The sequence below is a fragment of the Adiantum capillus-veneris genome, chromosome 2 (genome assembly GCF_014529385.1).
Source record: "Adiantum capillus-veneris isolate H3 chromosome 2, ASM1452938v2, whole genome shotgun sequence".
NCBI classification, from domain to species: Eukaryota; Viridiplantae; Streptophyta; class Polypodiopsida; order Polypodiales; family Pteridaceae; genus Adiantum; species Adiantum capillus-veneris.
This window is the reverse complement of record NC_140932.1, coordinates 177,880,559-177,894,711: the sequence shown is the minus strand read 5'-3', so window position 1 is coordinate 177,894,711 and position 14,153 is coordinate 177,880,559. Positions and strand designations below refer to the sequence as shown.

Here is a 14,153-nt window from a genome sequence, read left to right as displayed (position 1 = left end):
TGTGTGTGTGTGTGTGTGTGTGTGAGAGAGAGAGAGAGAGAGAGAGAGAGAGAGAGAGAGAGAGAGAGAGAGAGAGAGAGAGAGAATGTATTACTTGGGTGAGGACAAGTCACTAAGAGCCTCATCCCGCCTAGTGGTTCGGGGGGTTGGAAGCTCTAGAAATGCTCAGCCCTTCCAAAAGTCAGCTCCAAACCAAATTTTTGTAGAGCATTCAAAGTGCAGAGGCGGATAAGGGAAAAAGAAAATAAAGTCATGTGCGCATGCTGCTACAAACCAATCACACGCTACCACCAAAAAAGCTAAAATGCCAAGCTGTTTACTCTGCGTGATCGTGCATAGAGGTTGTGGTGCATGAGAGGAAAACTTCCTCTTGGCCCCCCTTGTGCTAGGCAAGAAGGGCCCTAAGGAAGGGGCTTAGAATAAACGCTTGCATCACCCACATCCATATGTCTCGGGGGTTGAACCATAGTGGGTGCGCTTAGAGCCCCATAAAACTAGTTGAAGCGAAGATTAGGACGGCTAAAGAAGAAACGTTTGCATCAATCAGTTTTGAGCATGTGAGAGGACTTCAAAAACGCACGCCAATTTTCCAAACATGTTTGCCATTTTTCGGTGAAACATATGATTTCCTGTACCGGGAAAATAAGAGGCGCCTTCAATAGCGTGCGTCCACCCGCATCACTACCCCATTCAATATCCCGCCAAGAATACAGGCACCACCAGCGCCCCTCGCCACATTCTGATGAGTCTGATCACTTCTCAAGCTGCCTCCCGTTTGGTGCATCCCCCTGGCACCGGCTCGCGAGTCGCCAAACGCTATTTTTGGGCACACACCATGACAATGATGACATACCTCTCTCTCTCTCTGTCTCTCTCTCTCTCTCTCACACACACACACACTGCGATTGCTTTCAATACAAGCCCATATCGCCAGCAGATATTCTTCTGCCTTCTACAGTCTCTACTAGAGCCTGCAGTGCACCAACTACCCCCCGGGCCATAGCTGTTACCTTTCCAGCTCGTGCTCCATGTGGCACTTTGGGAGCGTGCCTTCCCTTGTATATAATCCGGCAGATTTACCACTTTCCAGATAGGGCAATGCAGATTACAGCAATGGCGGGAATGAGCAGCTCCTTCGCGCTAGTACTACTGCTGAGCATCAACCTTCCCTTTCTCATTGCTGGGAGAGCGTCGCCTCGCCAGCTGAATGACGGCTACAGCTACAAGTCGCCTTCCAATTCTGGAGGCTCTCCGAGCTCATCTGGTGGCTCTTCTCCATCTTCAGGAGGCTCGTACTCTCCTCCGTCATCCTCGGGCTCCTCTCCTTCAGGTGGCTCGAGCTACAGCCAGCCGCCAGCTGGTTCCTCAGGATCCTCTTCTTCGAGCGGGTCATCCCCGTCCGGTAGCTCATACAGCTCTCCGCCTTCTTCCGGTGGAGATTCCGGATCTCCGTCCGGGTCTGGTTCTTCTCCCTCGGGTAAGAACAAGGACCATCACGACAGCGGCAGTAAAGGCTATGGCTCTTCTCCCTCAGGATCCTCACCCTCATCCGGCAGCTCTCCTAGTGAGACCCCGCCCGCTCCTGACGTGGAAACCCCCTCTACTCCTGATGTGGAAACACCCCCAACGTATACATCGCCTCCTGCATTGACCCCACCTTATGGAAGCGGGGGACCGAGCTCTGGTTCCTCTCCTGACGTGGGGACGCCTTCAACACCTGATACTGGGTCGCCCTTATCATCTCCAAGCATTGGGGCGCCCATCTCCTCCCCGGACATCGGTTCTCCTGACATCATTGGGTCGCCCATCAGCTCTCCTCTCATTGGCTCGCCTCTAACCTCTCCGGTGTCCGGCGGCGGCTCGCCTTCTGGTCCTGGATATGGCGGCGGGTCCTGCGAGTAAGCGAGTGCCTAACATATGTGCATTTTTCTGGGGTACCATGTTCGGCGTCGAATGTCTGATAATTACTTGTCTTGATTGTGTTTACAGCTTCTGGAAGAAGCACTTTGTGAAGTTCCCCAACCTTCTCTCTGGCCTGGGAACGATTGTCAAGCTCTTTGGCAACCGAGCTGGGTCGGTTTTTGGATCTCGGATGACGGTGATGGAGGCGCTGGACAACCGCAATGCGGATGGCTACAGCTCGCTGGCCAAGCAAGGTACCACCGCCCTCCTCAATGCCTTCACCGTGGCTGGCTTTGCCTACACTCCCCAGCAAGTGCGCCAGTCTTTCCAAGCTGCCCTTGACAGTTCCGTCCTCGCCTCCCGCCAGGCTGCGCTCTTTGAGCAAGCAAATCTCAGTGTCTGACTTTAACCATCATTGTACCTTTATTTAATGGCTTCAAGGAATAGGTAGTAGAACCAGATTGGCAGCTTGTTGTATCTTGAAGAGCAACATTTATCATTGTTTCTCGGTCTTTAGTGCAATTTCCTGGATTGCACCTACTGCAAGAGGCAGCCAACATGAGGAGTGACAAAAACGATTGCATTGAAAAATTTGTTCACCAGGGGAAAGATGTGTGCTGTTTCAAACAAGTTCTTGCTAATGTTTTTGTTCAAGGTGATGTCTTGTGAAGTGTATTTATGACAAGTGACATTGAAAAAGACGTCTGGAGAAAATCTGGGCTGTGTTTAGTGGATTCCAAATCTCAGCCGCTCCTCCTAATACTGACACGTTGAAGTTATGCGCTGTGTAGAATTGCTCCACACTTGAGCAGCGTGACTAACATTGGGTATACTAGCTCGCGTGCCCCGCCTACCAACGGGCCTCGCTCGCTCTTACCACCTCACTCTGTATGTGTTTGAGTGTGTGTGCATCTTTATACATCTCTCAATGACACACACACGATCAAAACTTTACATAAAAAAATAGTTTATATTATTGCCAAAAAGGCTCAGGAACATATCTGCATAGCACTCTTAGTCGTGCTATTTCAACAGGATCAAGATATTGAGCTAGAGCTTTACAAACTTCTTTTAAATCCACTTTTTGAACCCAACTCAAGTAAATCTTGTAATGACGAATCATCTCAAGCTCTTGCTTTAAGAGCATTAGCTTAATGTTGGGAAAGAAATAGTGATCAAGCAACTTGATGTAAATCGTGTCCAACTCTTCATCTATATATGACCCCCAAACAGTGTAGTTTTTCTCAATCACTTACCATGCCCATTGCCATCCCCGTTCGACAGGTAACAAATTTTCTTCAAAAGCATCAATAATAAATTTTTCACACTTGGAAAAATATTCACAATTTCGTGGGCCATTTAAATGGTTGCAAGAAAAGAAAATAACATTAGTACTCAAAGCTTAAAATGTGTGTGTAAGAGAGAGAGAGAGAGAGAGAGAGAGAGAGAGAGAGAGAGAGATGATCACTTAAACACTTTAAAAAAGTATAAGCACAATACAAATACTTCAATTACTGATTGTCATGCCAAAAAGTGTCAAGAGCTTCATTAGGTCAAAGTCTTTACAACATTCCAATTTTTTTGCTTACAACTCATATGCTACTCTATAATTGGGCGGTTCAGGATCGCTCCAATATACCCCATTGATAAACTTCACAATTGATTTCAAAATTTCAAACTCTTCATCCGAAATGTAAGATTTGTGATTGTGATATATCTTTCGCAACTGAATATCACAACCACAAACATTGACATAATAAATATCAACCATATGTAGTTCTTGTAGGACTCTAATCAATTTTATTTCGCTCAATATTTGTGACACTTCGCATAGTGAAATGCTTAACCGTCCACATTTTCCATACCACCCATCAGCATAACACCCAATGATGCCACCAACACCATGTACCATATCTTTAACAAATGTACTCTTCCTTAACTTTCAAATATATAGTCATCTTTATATGTATTAGGAGAATAGCCAATACATCATGACCCATATTAACCTACATTAGCAATTCACAAATCTCTCTCTCTCTCTCTCTCTCTCTCTCTCTGTGTGTGTGTGTGTGTGTGTGTGTGTGTGTGTGTGTGTGTGTCATTAACCTATCTAGTAGAAAAAAACCCACTTCAATAAGCCACCAATAACTAAAAAAATATGGTACATAGCATGCATAGACAATGGATCAAAGTGTTTGATTATCTAGAGAAGTTGAGCCTACGACACACTCTACTTGGAACTCTCAAGATCCGAGGTCCGACACGTCGAACACTGCGACCGAGGCGTTGAGGTGATTCACCCAAAGAATAGATTCTAAACATCCATTCATTCACTCCATAGGGACCATATGAAAAGTTGCAATTGAGAGGCTGTTGCATACTTAACTCTCGTATAGTGATTTGCATATCATCTATATATCAAACTCTATGTGATAATAACCTACAACACTTCTAAAATATCGTGCTTCATATAATGCCAAGACAGAATGTCTGCAATAATATTGAAGTCAGCAATGAAAATAACAACCAACCATTCATACATAAAAAGTAACAACACATTTAACATCATATGGATTCAAATTCAAGCTATACGCACCGAAGGATCTCAAAATCCTCGATAATATGAACAATATCCTCAGCATGTGCAGGACCCGTCCACAATGGAGGATCTAGAAAAAATGTAACACGTGTAAACATACAAAATGAAGGCCACAAAGTTCTCATTTTTTGTAAAAGTGAGTAACAAAGATAAGATTTTACATTTACATACCTCTAATATAAGTAGGTACATCATTGAGGGTGTACGAAACCATGATATATCGTGTATTCTTTATCTGCTCTAACAGCACAGATTTTGAAGTTTAAGAGGAACAAAGACCAAATAGAATAAAGAAGACTTTGACGATCATGCCGTAGAGAACCATGTCCTTCTTTCTTTTGTTTTAGTGAAGGATTTAAGAGAGAGAGAGAGAGAGAGAGAGAGAGAGAGAGAGAGAGAGAGAGAGAGAGAGGAATGAAATCAATTCAACAGACTTTGAAATTTTACAACTTCACAAAGAGACAATACAAAACAGTTATTCAAAGTGTAGCCTTCGAGAGACCACATTAGAGATTCTATAAGTCCAAGGACCTATGTTGTATATGTTTTGCAAGATACGGGGTGGTGTTTCAATTTGAGTAAATATCCTCAACCGATATGGTGTAGTGTGGTCTCCAACAACCCCACCTGTTGTGCATTGACTGGCCTCTCGTCACTCACAAACCAAATATTAACTTGAATTTGACGATGCTCGTGGTTCAAAGAAAAGGCAACATGATAATATCCAAGAACTTCCATGGACATATCTCTTCCTAAGTATAGCATTTCATAAACGCCTACGATGATAAAACCTCGATAAGAGTGATCTCTGCAAAGGCATCCATGAATTATGTAGAGCAATAAAAGCTTAAAACTACGAATATACCATATATAAAAACTCTTACAGTATAATATGAGTTTGATCAAATAAGATCACCAAAAACATAGCAGGAACTCTTCCCCTCCATTGCGGTGGATCTTCAACACAGTAAGTCAATGTATAAGCCAATCTTCTCAAGAAAATAATAGGTCAAGGTAATAAACTAATTTAAAAAAGAAGATAAATACCTCGAATGAATTCAGTGATGTGACCCACTACATAGGAGGCACTGCGTCGAGGATCCATCTATGGGCAATACTTTGATCTAAGAGATATGAACAAAATTTAACATCAAGTGTGTCCGACTTTAAGTGAGAGCCACAATGTCAATTTGAACTTATTGTTATGAGCTTGCTAGTTGTAATACATCCTTGAATACGATGTTTGGAGTGTAATAACACTTCGCTTGAGTATTTTCAGTATTGACAACAATCCTCATAGAAGCTGCACTTCGTACACGTGACATTGCAACATACAACTGTCCATGAGAGAAGATCGATGATGCAAGATATAGACCAAGAATTCCAAGTGTTTGTCCTTGTGCTTTGTTGATAGTCATCCCAAAAGCAAGCGTGATTGGAAACTGACGACGCTTCATTTGAAATGGAAGCCCCTGTTGGTTTCCAATAATAAAGTCAATCCTTGGAAGAAAAACTCTCTCTCCAATATTCGATCCTGTAACTATCTCTGCCTCAATTACCTTATGATGAAATTGCTTGAATATCAACATGGTTTCGTTGCATAATCCACGTCTTGGATCCAAATTTTGTAGCAACATGATAGGAGCATTTTCTTTCAAGACTAAAGCATGAGGTGGAAAACCACCACCAAGAGTAAGGCTATTAAGGTATTCAATTGTGTACAAATGTGTGTTTTCCTCTGACATACAAATTGAATCTGCACTCAGATACTCTTTGCAATCTCCATGCATTCTTTGCAATGCATAGTCATTAATTAAATCCACCTCTTTATTCCACGGAGCAAGTATTGCTCGATCTCTGAAAAAAGTTGCATGATCTTGCACATGACACAAATCTCCATATATAAATCTTAGAAGATCTGCCAAACTATTTCCTGGAAGCATCATGTGTGAAGGTATTTTGACTCTGTCTAAATCTCCTCCATCATCCATAACCCCATTGCCAATATCAAGCACCCAACGGGAAAAACTTTGTTGAAGTGAATTTGAACCGCAATCAAGTATACACATATTTCTAGTAAGCCTCAATATCTTCGTATATTTCCATATGTGAGAATGACACAACGAAGCATTTACAATGTTTGTACGACTACCTTTTGGTACAACAGGTAGTATTTGTCGAAAGTCACCTCCAAGCAAAATGACTTTTCCACCAAACAAAGTATCTCGCTGCATAATATCTCTTAAAGTTCTGTCCACTGCTTCAAATGCATAGCGATGTGTCATGGGAGCTTCATCCCATATAAGTAAAGCTGCATTCCTTAGAAGATCTGCAAGTTGACTATTTACCTTTATATTGCAAGTTGCTTCAGAGTGAAGCTCCAAAGGTATCTTAAACCTAGAATGAGCAGTTTCCATTACTCAAAAGTAAAGCTGCAATACCCGAGGATGCACATGCAAGAGCAACTCTATAACTTCCTCGCACTCGTGAAAGAAGTGCATTATATAAGTAAGTCTTTCCTGAGCCACCAGGACCATCTAGGAAAAATACCTTCCCTGAATGTGTGTCAACAGCTTGTAGCACTTGGTGGTAAGCATCTCGTTGATCCTCATTTAAGGAAGTCTCCATACAATCTGCTATACTACACTGTTCATCAACGTTGAACATTGTTTCTTCAGCCATAACACCATTTTCACTTAAGGATACCATGGTTGAGTCTATTGCAGGCAACATATAATCGCAAAGCCTCTTGCCATGTTGTTGCAAAAAGCATTCTATATGAAGCAAAGCTTGATTTTTTTCCACATCAAATCGCACGCTTGCATCTGAAATACGCATCCTTAGGGCATAAACATAGTCCTCACAAAATTCGGTACAAAACCTGTCCCAAAGAGTAGCCGGATGAAGTGGCTCACAAAAGACTAATATGATTGCAAACAGTTGTCTCAACTGCATTCCATTTTGAAAAAAAGATGCCTCTTGGAGGCAAAGTGACCATTCTTCATCATCTTGCAATAATCCTCTAGCTATACATGCCTCCTTGTATGTATCATAAATGTGACCATCATACATCCGCAAGTCTTCAAAAGACTTACATCCCTTGCAAATATTGAGAAGAATTCGTAGGTAATAAACCTCACCAGCAGTAGGGACAATATTATACATTCTCCCAATAGAAACACCTTGTTGTCGTGGAGACCATGTCTTTCGACTTTTATTCCATACCCAGCCATTTGGAAAGTCAGTATATGTGAAGCTATTTGCTTCTGGATAGTTTTGATTTGCAACAAACCATTCTGTCAAGGTAGTTTTTTTATTTTGCTCATTATCCAGCAAATGTGATACATCATCATCATCTTGAAATGTAACCATATTCTGCAATGGAAGGTGTACTTGCAATCGTTGAATAGCTGGCCTTTCACTATGCATGTCGAAGCCAAATATTCTCCACATAGCCTCAGATGAAGAAACATAACGTGCATTAAGATAACTCTTGATCTCATCAGTAGCTCCTTCACAATCTTGAAGAACAATAGTGGCTCGATCATGTCCCTTGTAGACATACTTATAAAGATATTTCACGGCAGTGACAGTTGAGCAGATCTCCACATTAATATGGGCTTGGTATCTTAGTGATAAGAGGGGGCTATAAGGTACAACCCAACGATTTTCTAAATTGTAATTTTTAGACGGAACAAACCTTCCATCATCTCGTCTCATGTACACAGGATATCCACTTTCATTTACATTTGTAGACGTAGAAAATGTTCGTGGAAACTTAAATCTACACTTTCCATCAACCATACATGGAGAATTTGGGTTCAAAGGACCACATGGCCCATGAACATTACAACGACTCACTACATCAAATAATTCTGGAAACACATTCTTGTCAGGGAGCTCTGCACAAACCAACTTGTCATAGTATAATGTATGCAAGTATCAACAATATATGAGCATGAGGAAGACCTCTCTTCTGAAACTCAATCACTGAAACATGTCCAATCACCTCCCCAAACACGGCTTGCTTGATAAGTAAATGCATCATATCTTAGAACTTCTGATAAAACACTCGTATAGTCAGATCAGGACGATCAACAGCACTTTGTCCAGGTAGTAATGCATCATCTATTTCCTTCCATCGTGGATTACATGTGAATGTGATGAAGAGATCCGGTTTACCCCTACTACGAACAATTGCCATTGCATCTTGAAATAGTTGGCACATATATCTTGGACCTCCAACAAAAGATGAAGGCAAAACAATTCTACGGCCAACATTTTGACCTTCAGCCCTCTCTAAGCCATCTCTAGCCTCAACCATGTCCACCAATCCTTGGTACACTTCACCACGAAGTGTTTTTTGGTTATTTCGCATCCACAAAAGCCGTGACTCCTCTAGAGTACTATAAGCATCCACGACATACTGTTGTAATAGCCTACCCCCTCGAAGAAGACACTCCACGGTATCATCTCTTATTTGTAAGCGAAAGGCATATTATTGCTTTTGACTCATTTTTTTTCCATCGGTAGTCTGTAAATAAAGATGCCACCCATCCTCTCCACTTGGAAATAATAAAACATACAATAAGGACATGTAAGCTAGATGCATACTGGAGATTCTTTTCAAGCCCCCATGTCGCAAATTCAGTACAATGTCGCGATAGCCAATATTTCTATCATCCCCTTGTCCTGGCATAATTGCAGCAACCTCCGAACCCCTTGGAGCAAGATATTGCCAACCATCACAACGATGCTCCGCAATAACCATCCTCATATTGGATACAATAGCATCTCCAGACAAAGAAGCAACAGATCGTAGAGCATTTGCATAGGGATTTACTCTATGCATCATCAATTGTAGACACTCTAGAATACTACGATCTAAATTTGAAACATGATGCAATCTATTGCTCAACTCATGTTCGGTATCAAAAAAATATAATTGTGCAAAGCGTGGAACTTCATTTTGTCCTTCAGCAGGCGCTAAAGAACCAATGCTATGATAGACAGAGCCATGAACCTTAAAAGTGTATACACCCCTTCCACCATAATTAATAGTCTCATCGATATGGGCACCAAGAGACACAAATGCCAATGCATTATTGTATCCCCGAATGTTTTGTAAGAACTGTCTACTTCTTGTTGTGGTTGAGCTCATTAAATATTTCAATTCATTTGGTGGCTCATTCAAAGGAAGTAATCGAACTCTTCCATCAGAGCAACAATATTTACCCACAAATATTTGGATAGTCTTTCCTTCATCCTTCCATGCCTTTGCTCCACATTTGGAGGAAACAAAATCTAAGCTTCCTAAGTTGTGCAACACACACTTTTTGGATAGAATTGGTGCCATAGACTTGTGATGTAAAAGGAGAGACGTTGGATATTCAAAGCGAATGGACAAACAATGCTTTTCTACTTTAGAATAGTTTCCCTCTACTATGTTCATTGTTGTCCCAACATTCATGGCTTCAGAGTTTCCTTCATGTACATCATGTATGCTCTGCCTTTCATTGCACTCCAATAAAGTTCCAATAGTACTTTGTAGTGCATGCTTTGTTCTCTCTCGTGCTATTTGGCGCCTCGCCTTTCGTGAATCATCACACAGTCGACTACGTCATGCATGACCAGGTGATAATATGCGTGGTCCAGATACCATCTATGAAATCAAGTGCAGATAGATCTCATATTATAATATAATCTACTAAAAGGACATTCTTATGCATAATAGAAAATCGATATAAAAAGGAACATCTAATTATATCCTCTAACCTAAATACATTTGACACATTGATAGTGACTCAATTAAAAAGTACAGTTTGATGAAGATACAACATAACATTACATATTTCTACCATAAGTAGAACTAATTACATTTGACACAACGGCTTGACTAAATTAAAAGAACAGTTTGATGAAGATACATCAAAACATTACATACTTCTACCATTAGTAGGATTAGTAGGATTAGGTCGTTGAGAAACTTGACACTGCTTTGGTCGAACTAATCTAGCCAAAGCACTTAATTTATTTGAGGTAGCTCGGATATGTGAAAGTCTTGAACCTTGAAACTTTGTCAAAGCACCGAGCTTGTTGACAATACTTCTCAATCCTGGCACGATTTGTCGTAGATTATTGTCTTGCATTCGTCCTTTTGATTCACGTTGACTCCGCAAAGCCTCTTTTCGAAGATTCTCAATAGATGCCAATATCATCTTTTGAGAATCCTCAACTTTGGAAAGTTTCTCTCTCATGTATGCCTCACTCTCTAGTCTCTGCAAGTTTGATGCTTTTGTCTCTTCTCGCAATTTCCATAGTATCCCACTTTCGATCTCCAATGCAGAGCTTAAAGTTTCAACCACATCCAAGACATTGGTTTGCATTGTCTCCATCCTTGAGCAGGAGGCTTTGATCTCTAGCAAGGTTTCAATAATTTGCTTCTTCGAATTCCACTCGACATTTTGAGCTGCTCTCTTTGCCGCACGCACGTTTCGAATACGAAGAGATGAAAGTATCTCCCGTTCATTAGCAGATGCACTATTCCTCCTGACATTTCGAGCTGCTCTCTTTGCTGCACGCACATTGCGAATAGTAGGAAGAGATGACGGTATCTCTTCTTCACCCGCTAATGCACTTACAACTATCCCAGAAGATATCAAGCCGTTGGTTGCAATAGCCAATGGAATGGCACAACTAATCTCCATTTTACTGTACAGAAAAACCTAAAGTGGTTGCAAAGAGAAATGTGACAACCAAAGAGAAGTTTTGAATGCTTGTAAATTAAAAAGTAACCCTCGTAGAATATTCACTTTTTAAGTGCCTGCTATTTTAGAATAAAAAACATACATCATCTCTATTTAGTCTAGATGTGAAAAACAACAAAGGATTGCATGAGAAGTGGAAAACAAACCAAAATGCTCACGAATCACTTTTGTTCAGTAGATAAAAGTTTTTCTCAATACATAATCAACCCCATCTACATTTGAAAATGGGAAAAGAGCGTTTAGCACTTGGACGCTTGAAAATAGGCTCCTTATGATTCTTTATCTTATCAGGTCCTACAATGCTCTTTAGCGCATTAATTTTGCTATAAGCTTCAGATATAGAACAACAACCTAACTCAGAATCAAGGTAGAGGGCATTTGAGTATCCCATCTTTACTTGAATCTGCAAAAGGCGTAGGTTGCGAAACCATTAACTGGGTCATTCTGGATTCTTACAAACACCTGGTGAAAGGGTGTTCCATCTCGAGTCATGGAAGTGCGGTCGTAGGTTCTCCAAGCTTGTTCTATAGTAACACCCGGAAAGAAACCTCGAACAATGCTTTGAAAGAAGTCAGCTTTGTTTTTCGGAGAGTAGTGAATCATTATATGATTCATTACTATCTCCATCGCTTCCAATCCATGAACAAAACATTCAGCAGATACGCTAGGTGCCATAAAGTTCCTAAGAAAAAAGAGAGAGACATTGTAAGTGTAGTTGCTCTAGGACTTCATCCACAAAACTTGACTTTACAATATGTCTCTTTAAATAAGTCTGTTTCTAGGTCTGTTTCCTATCCCTTTCTCTCCCTTTCCATCTCCCTCTCTATCCAACCCTTTTTGAAATCTATAATGGTTTCATGTGATCTTCTATCCATGTGGTCACCTTTTGGTGATCAAACTATGGATAATCTCACATCACAATTACCAAACTCGGCACGATCTTTTGAAACTATTCGTATGAGAGTGACAAACTAGTTATGTTGACTATCATTGGAATATCATAGCTAGATTTGGAGGGCCTCTCATTAGATAGAACCTTTAATACTTCCATAGACAGGACCCAAAAAAACTCTTTCTTATTAGGGTGAAGACAAAGATACCATCTTAGTTCAGTATGAAGGCCTTCTTGGGATTGCCTTTTGAGTATCATGCCTTGATTTTCAAGACTATGCAAGAATCTCTAAGGTCTATTGGAATTGCTCTAGGCATTTACGTCAAGCCCGAGATCTTTGGAAACCCTCTCTATGACACTAAAATCTACATCTTTGGATGGAATTGTTACTCACATTTACCTCTCCCTATGTCCCTCCCTCCCTCCCTCTCTCTCGCTTATCTTTAATTTTATTCACTTTGCTCTTTTTCTTCTCTCTCTCTCTCTCTCTCTCTCTCTCTCTCTCTCTCTCTCTCTCTCTTTGTTTGTGTGTATTTGTGTGTGGTTATTTGGCATTTTCAACTTTTTGTCTCTCTATGTGTGTTTGTGTGTGTTCTCTCTCTCTCTCTCTCTCTCTTTGTTTGTATGTGTATAAGTACCCTTCAAACTCGGTTCATTTTCAACTCTTTGTCTCTCCAAGTGTGTTTGTGTGCGTTTTCTCCCTCAGTTCATTTTCAACTCTTTGTCTCTCTAAGTGTGTTTGTGTGTGTTTTCTCCCTCTCTCTCTCTCTCTCTCTCTCTCTCTCTCTCTCTCTCTCTCTCTTTGTTTGTGTGTGGTTGTGCAGCATGCACGCGTGTATGTGTGTGACCACCCTTCAAACTCAGTTCATTTTCAACTCTTTGTGTCTCTCTCTCTCTCTCTGTGTGTTGGTAGTTCACGCCTACCAGTTTAGGATCCCATAGTACTTTTATCTTACCATTTTATCATTTTGTCATTTCATTTTGTTACTCTGACTCTGTATCAGATTCAACACATTGTAACCCTCTGGTCTCATATGTCATTTTGGCCTTTTGAAGACATCTACATAACATTTCATTTCATTTTATTTCTCGCTTTTAACACCCAGAGATGGTATCAGATTCACAGTTTTGTAACAGTTTGGTCTCATAGGTTATCTTGGCCTTTTGACCTAATTGTGAAGATTAGTAGAACATTTCATTTCTTTCTCTCTATCTTCACATTTTTTCTAACAGTTTGTTCTCATAGGTTATTTTGGCCTTTTGACCTAATTTACCTAAGTTCAGGTCAAAACATTCACAATATTGTAGTTGTAACAAATTGGTCTCATAGATCATTTCATTTCATTTCTTTCTCTACTATGTAGCTATGGGGATACATAGCAGAGAGTACAACAGAGGATTTGAGCCATACTCTCGAAATCTAGAGTGCAATTGAGGATGAGGATGGATTCTAGTAATAGCAGTAGTATTTTTGTTCTAGTCTTTTAGCACCCAGACATGGTATTAGATTCACAGTTTTAGCTCTCTCTCTATGTGTGTGTGTGTGGTCTCATAGGTCATTTTGGCCTTTTAAAGACGATATAGACGTTAATATAACCTAATTTACCTAAGTTTAGGTCAAAACATTCACAATTTTGTAACAAATTGGTCTCATACATTAGTAAAACATTTCATTTCATTTCATTTCTTTCCATCTATCTTCACAATTATGTAACAGTTTGGTCTCATAGCTTATCTTGGCCTTTTGACCTAATTGTGAAGATTAGTAGAACATTTCATTTCTTTCTCTCTATCTTCACATTTTTTCTAATAGTTTGGTCTCATAGGTTATTTTGGCCTTTTGACCTAATTTACCTAAGTTCAGGTCAAAACATTCACAATATTGTAATTGTAACAAATTGGTCTCATAGATCATTTCATTTCATTTCTTTCTCTACTATGTAGCTATGGGGCTACATAGCAGAGAGTTCAACAGAGGATTTGAGCCATACTC

The 14,153-nt window shown here is 40.4% G+C and overlaps 1 protein-coding gene across 1 annotated transcript; it reads left to right on the top strand.

Moving 5' to 3' along the window:
• Positions 1-978: 978 nt before the first annotated feature.
• On the top strand, positions 979-2,513 carry LOC147464132 (uncharacterized). Its single transcript, XM_086482523.1, has 2 exons — positions 979-1,898; positions 1,990-2,513. The coding sequence occupies exons 1-2, from the start codon at positions 1,099-1,101 to the stop codon at positions 2,303-2,305; spliced, it is 1,116 nt and encodes a 371-aa protein (XP_086338649.1). The 5' UTR covers positions 979-1,098; the 3' UTR covers positions 2,306-2,513.
• Positions 2,514-14,153: the final 11,640 nt, after the last annotated feature.

What these genes read in the sequence shown, in the direction of transcription:
- LOC147464132 (XM_086482523.1), top strand. Translation starts at nt 1,099, where the DNA reads ATGCAGATTACAGCAATGGCGGGAATGAGCAGCTCCTTCGCGCTAGTA. An exon ending in TATGGCGGCGGGTCCTGCGA is followed by an intron (nt 1,899 to 1,989) that starts GTAAGCGAGTGC and finishes TTGTGTTTACAG; the next exon opens with CTTCTGGAAGAAGCACTTTG.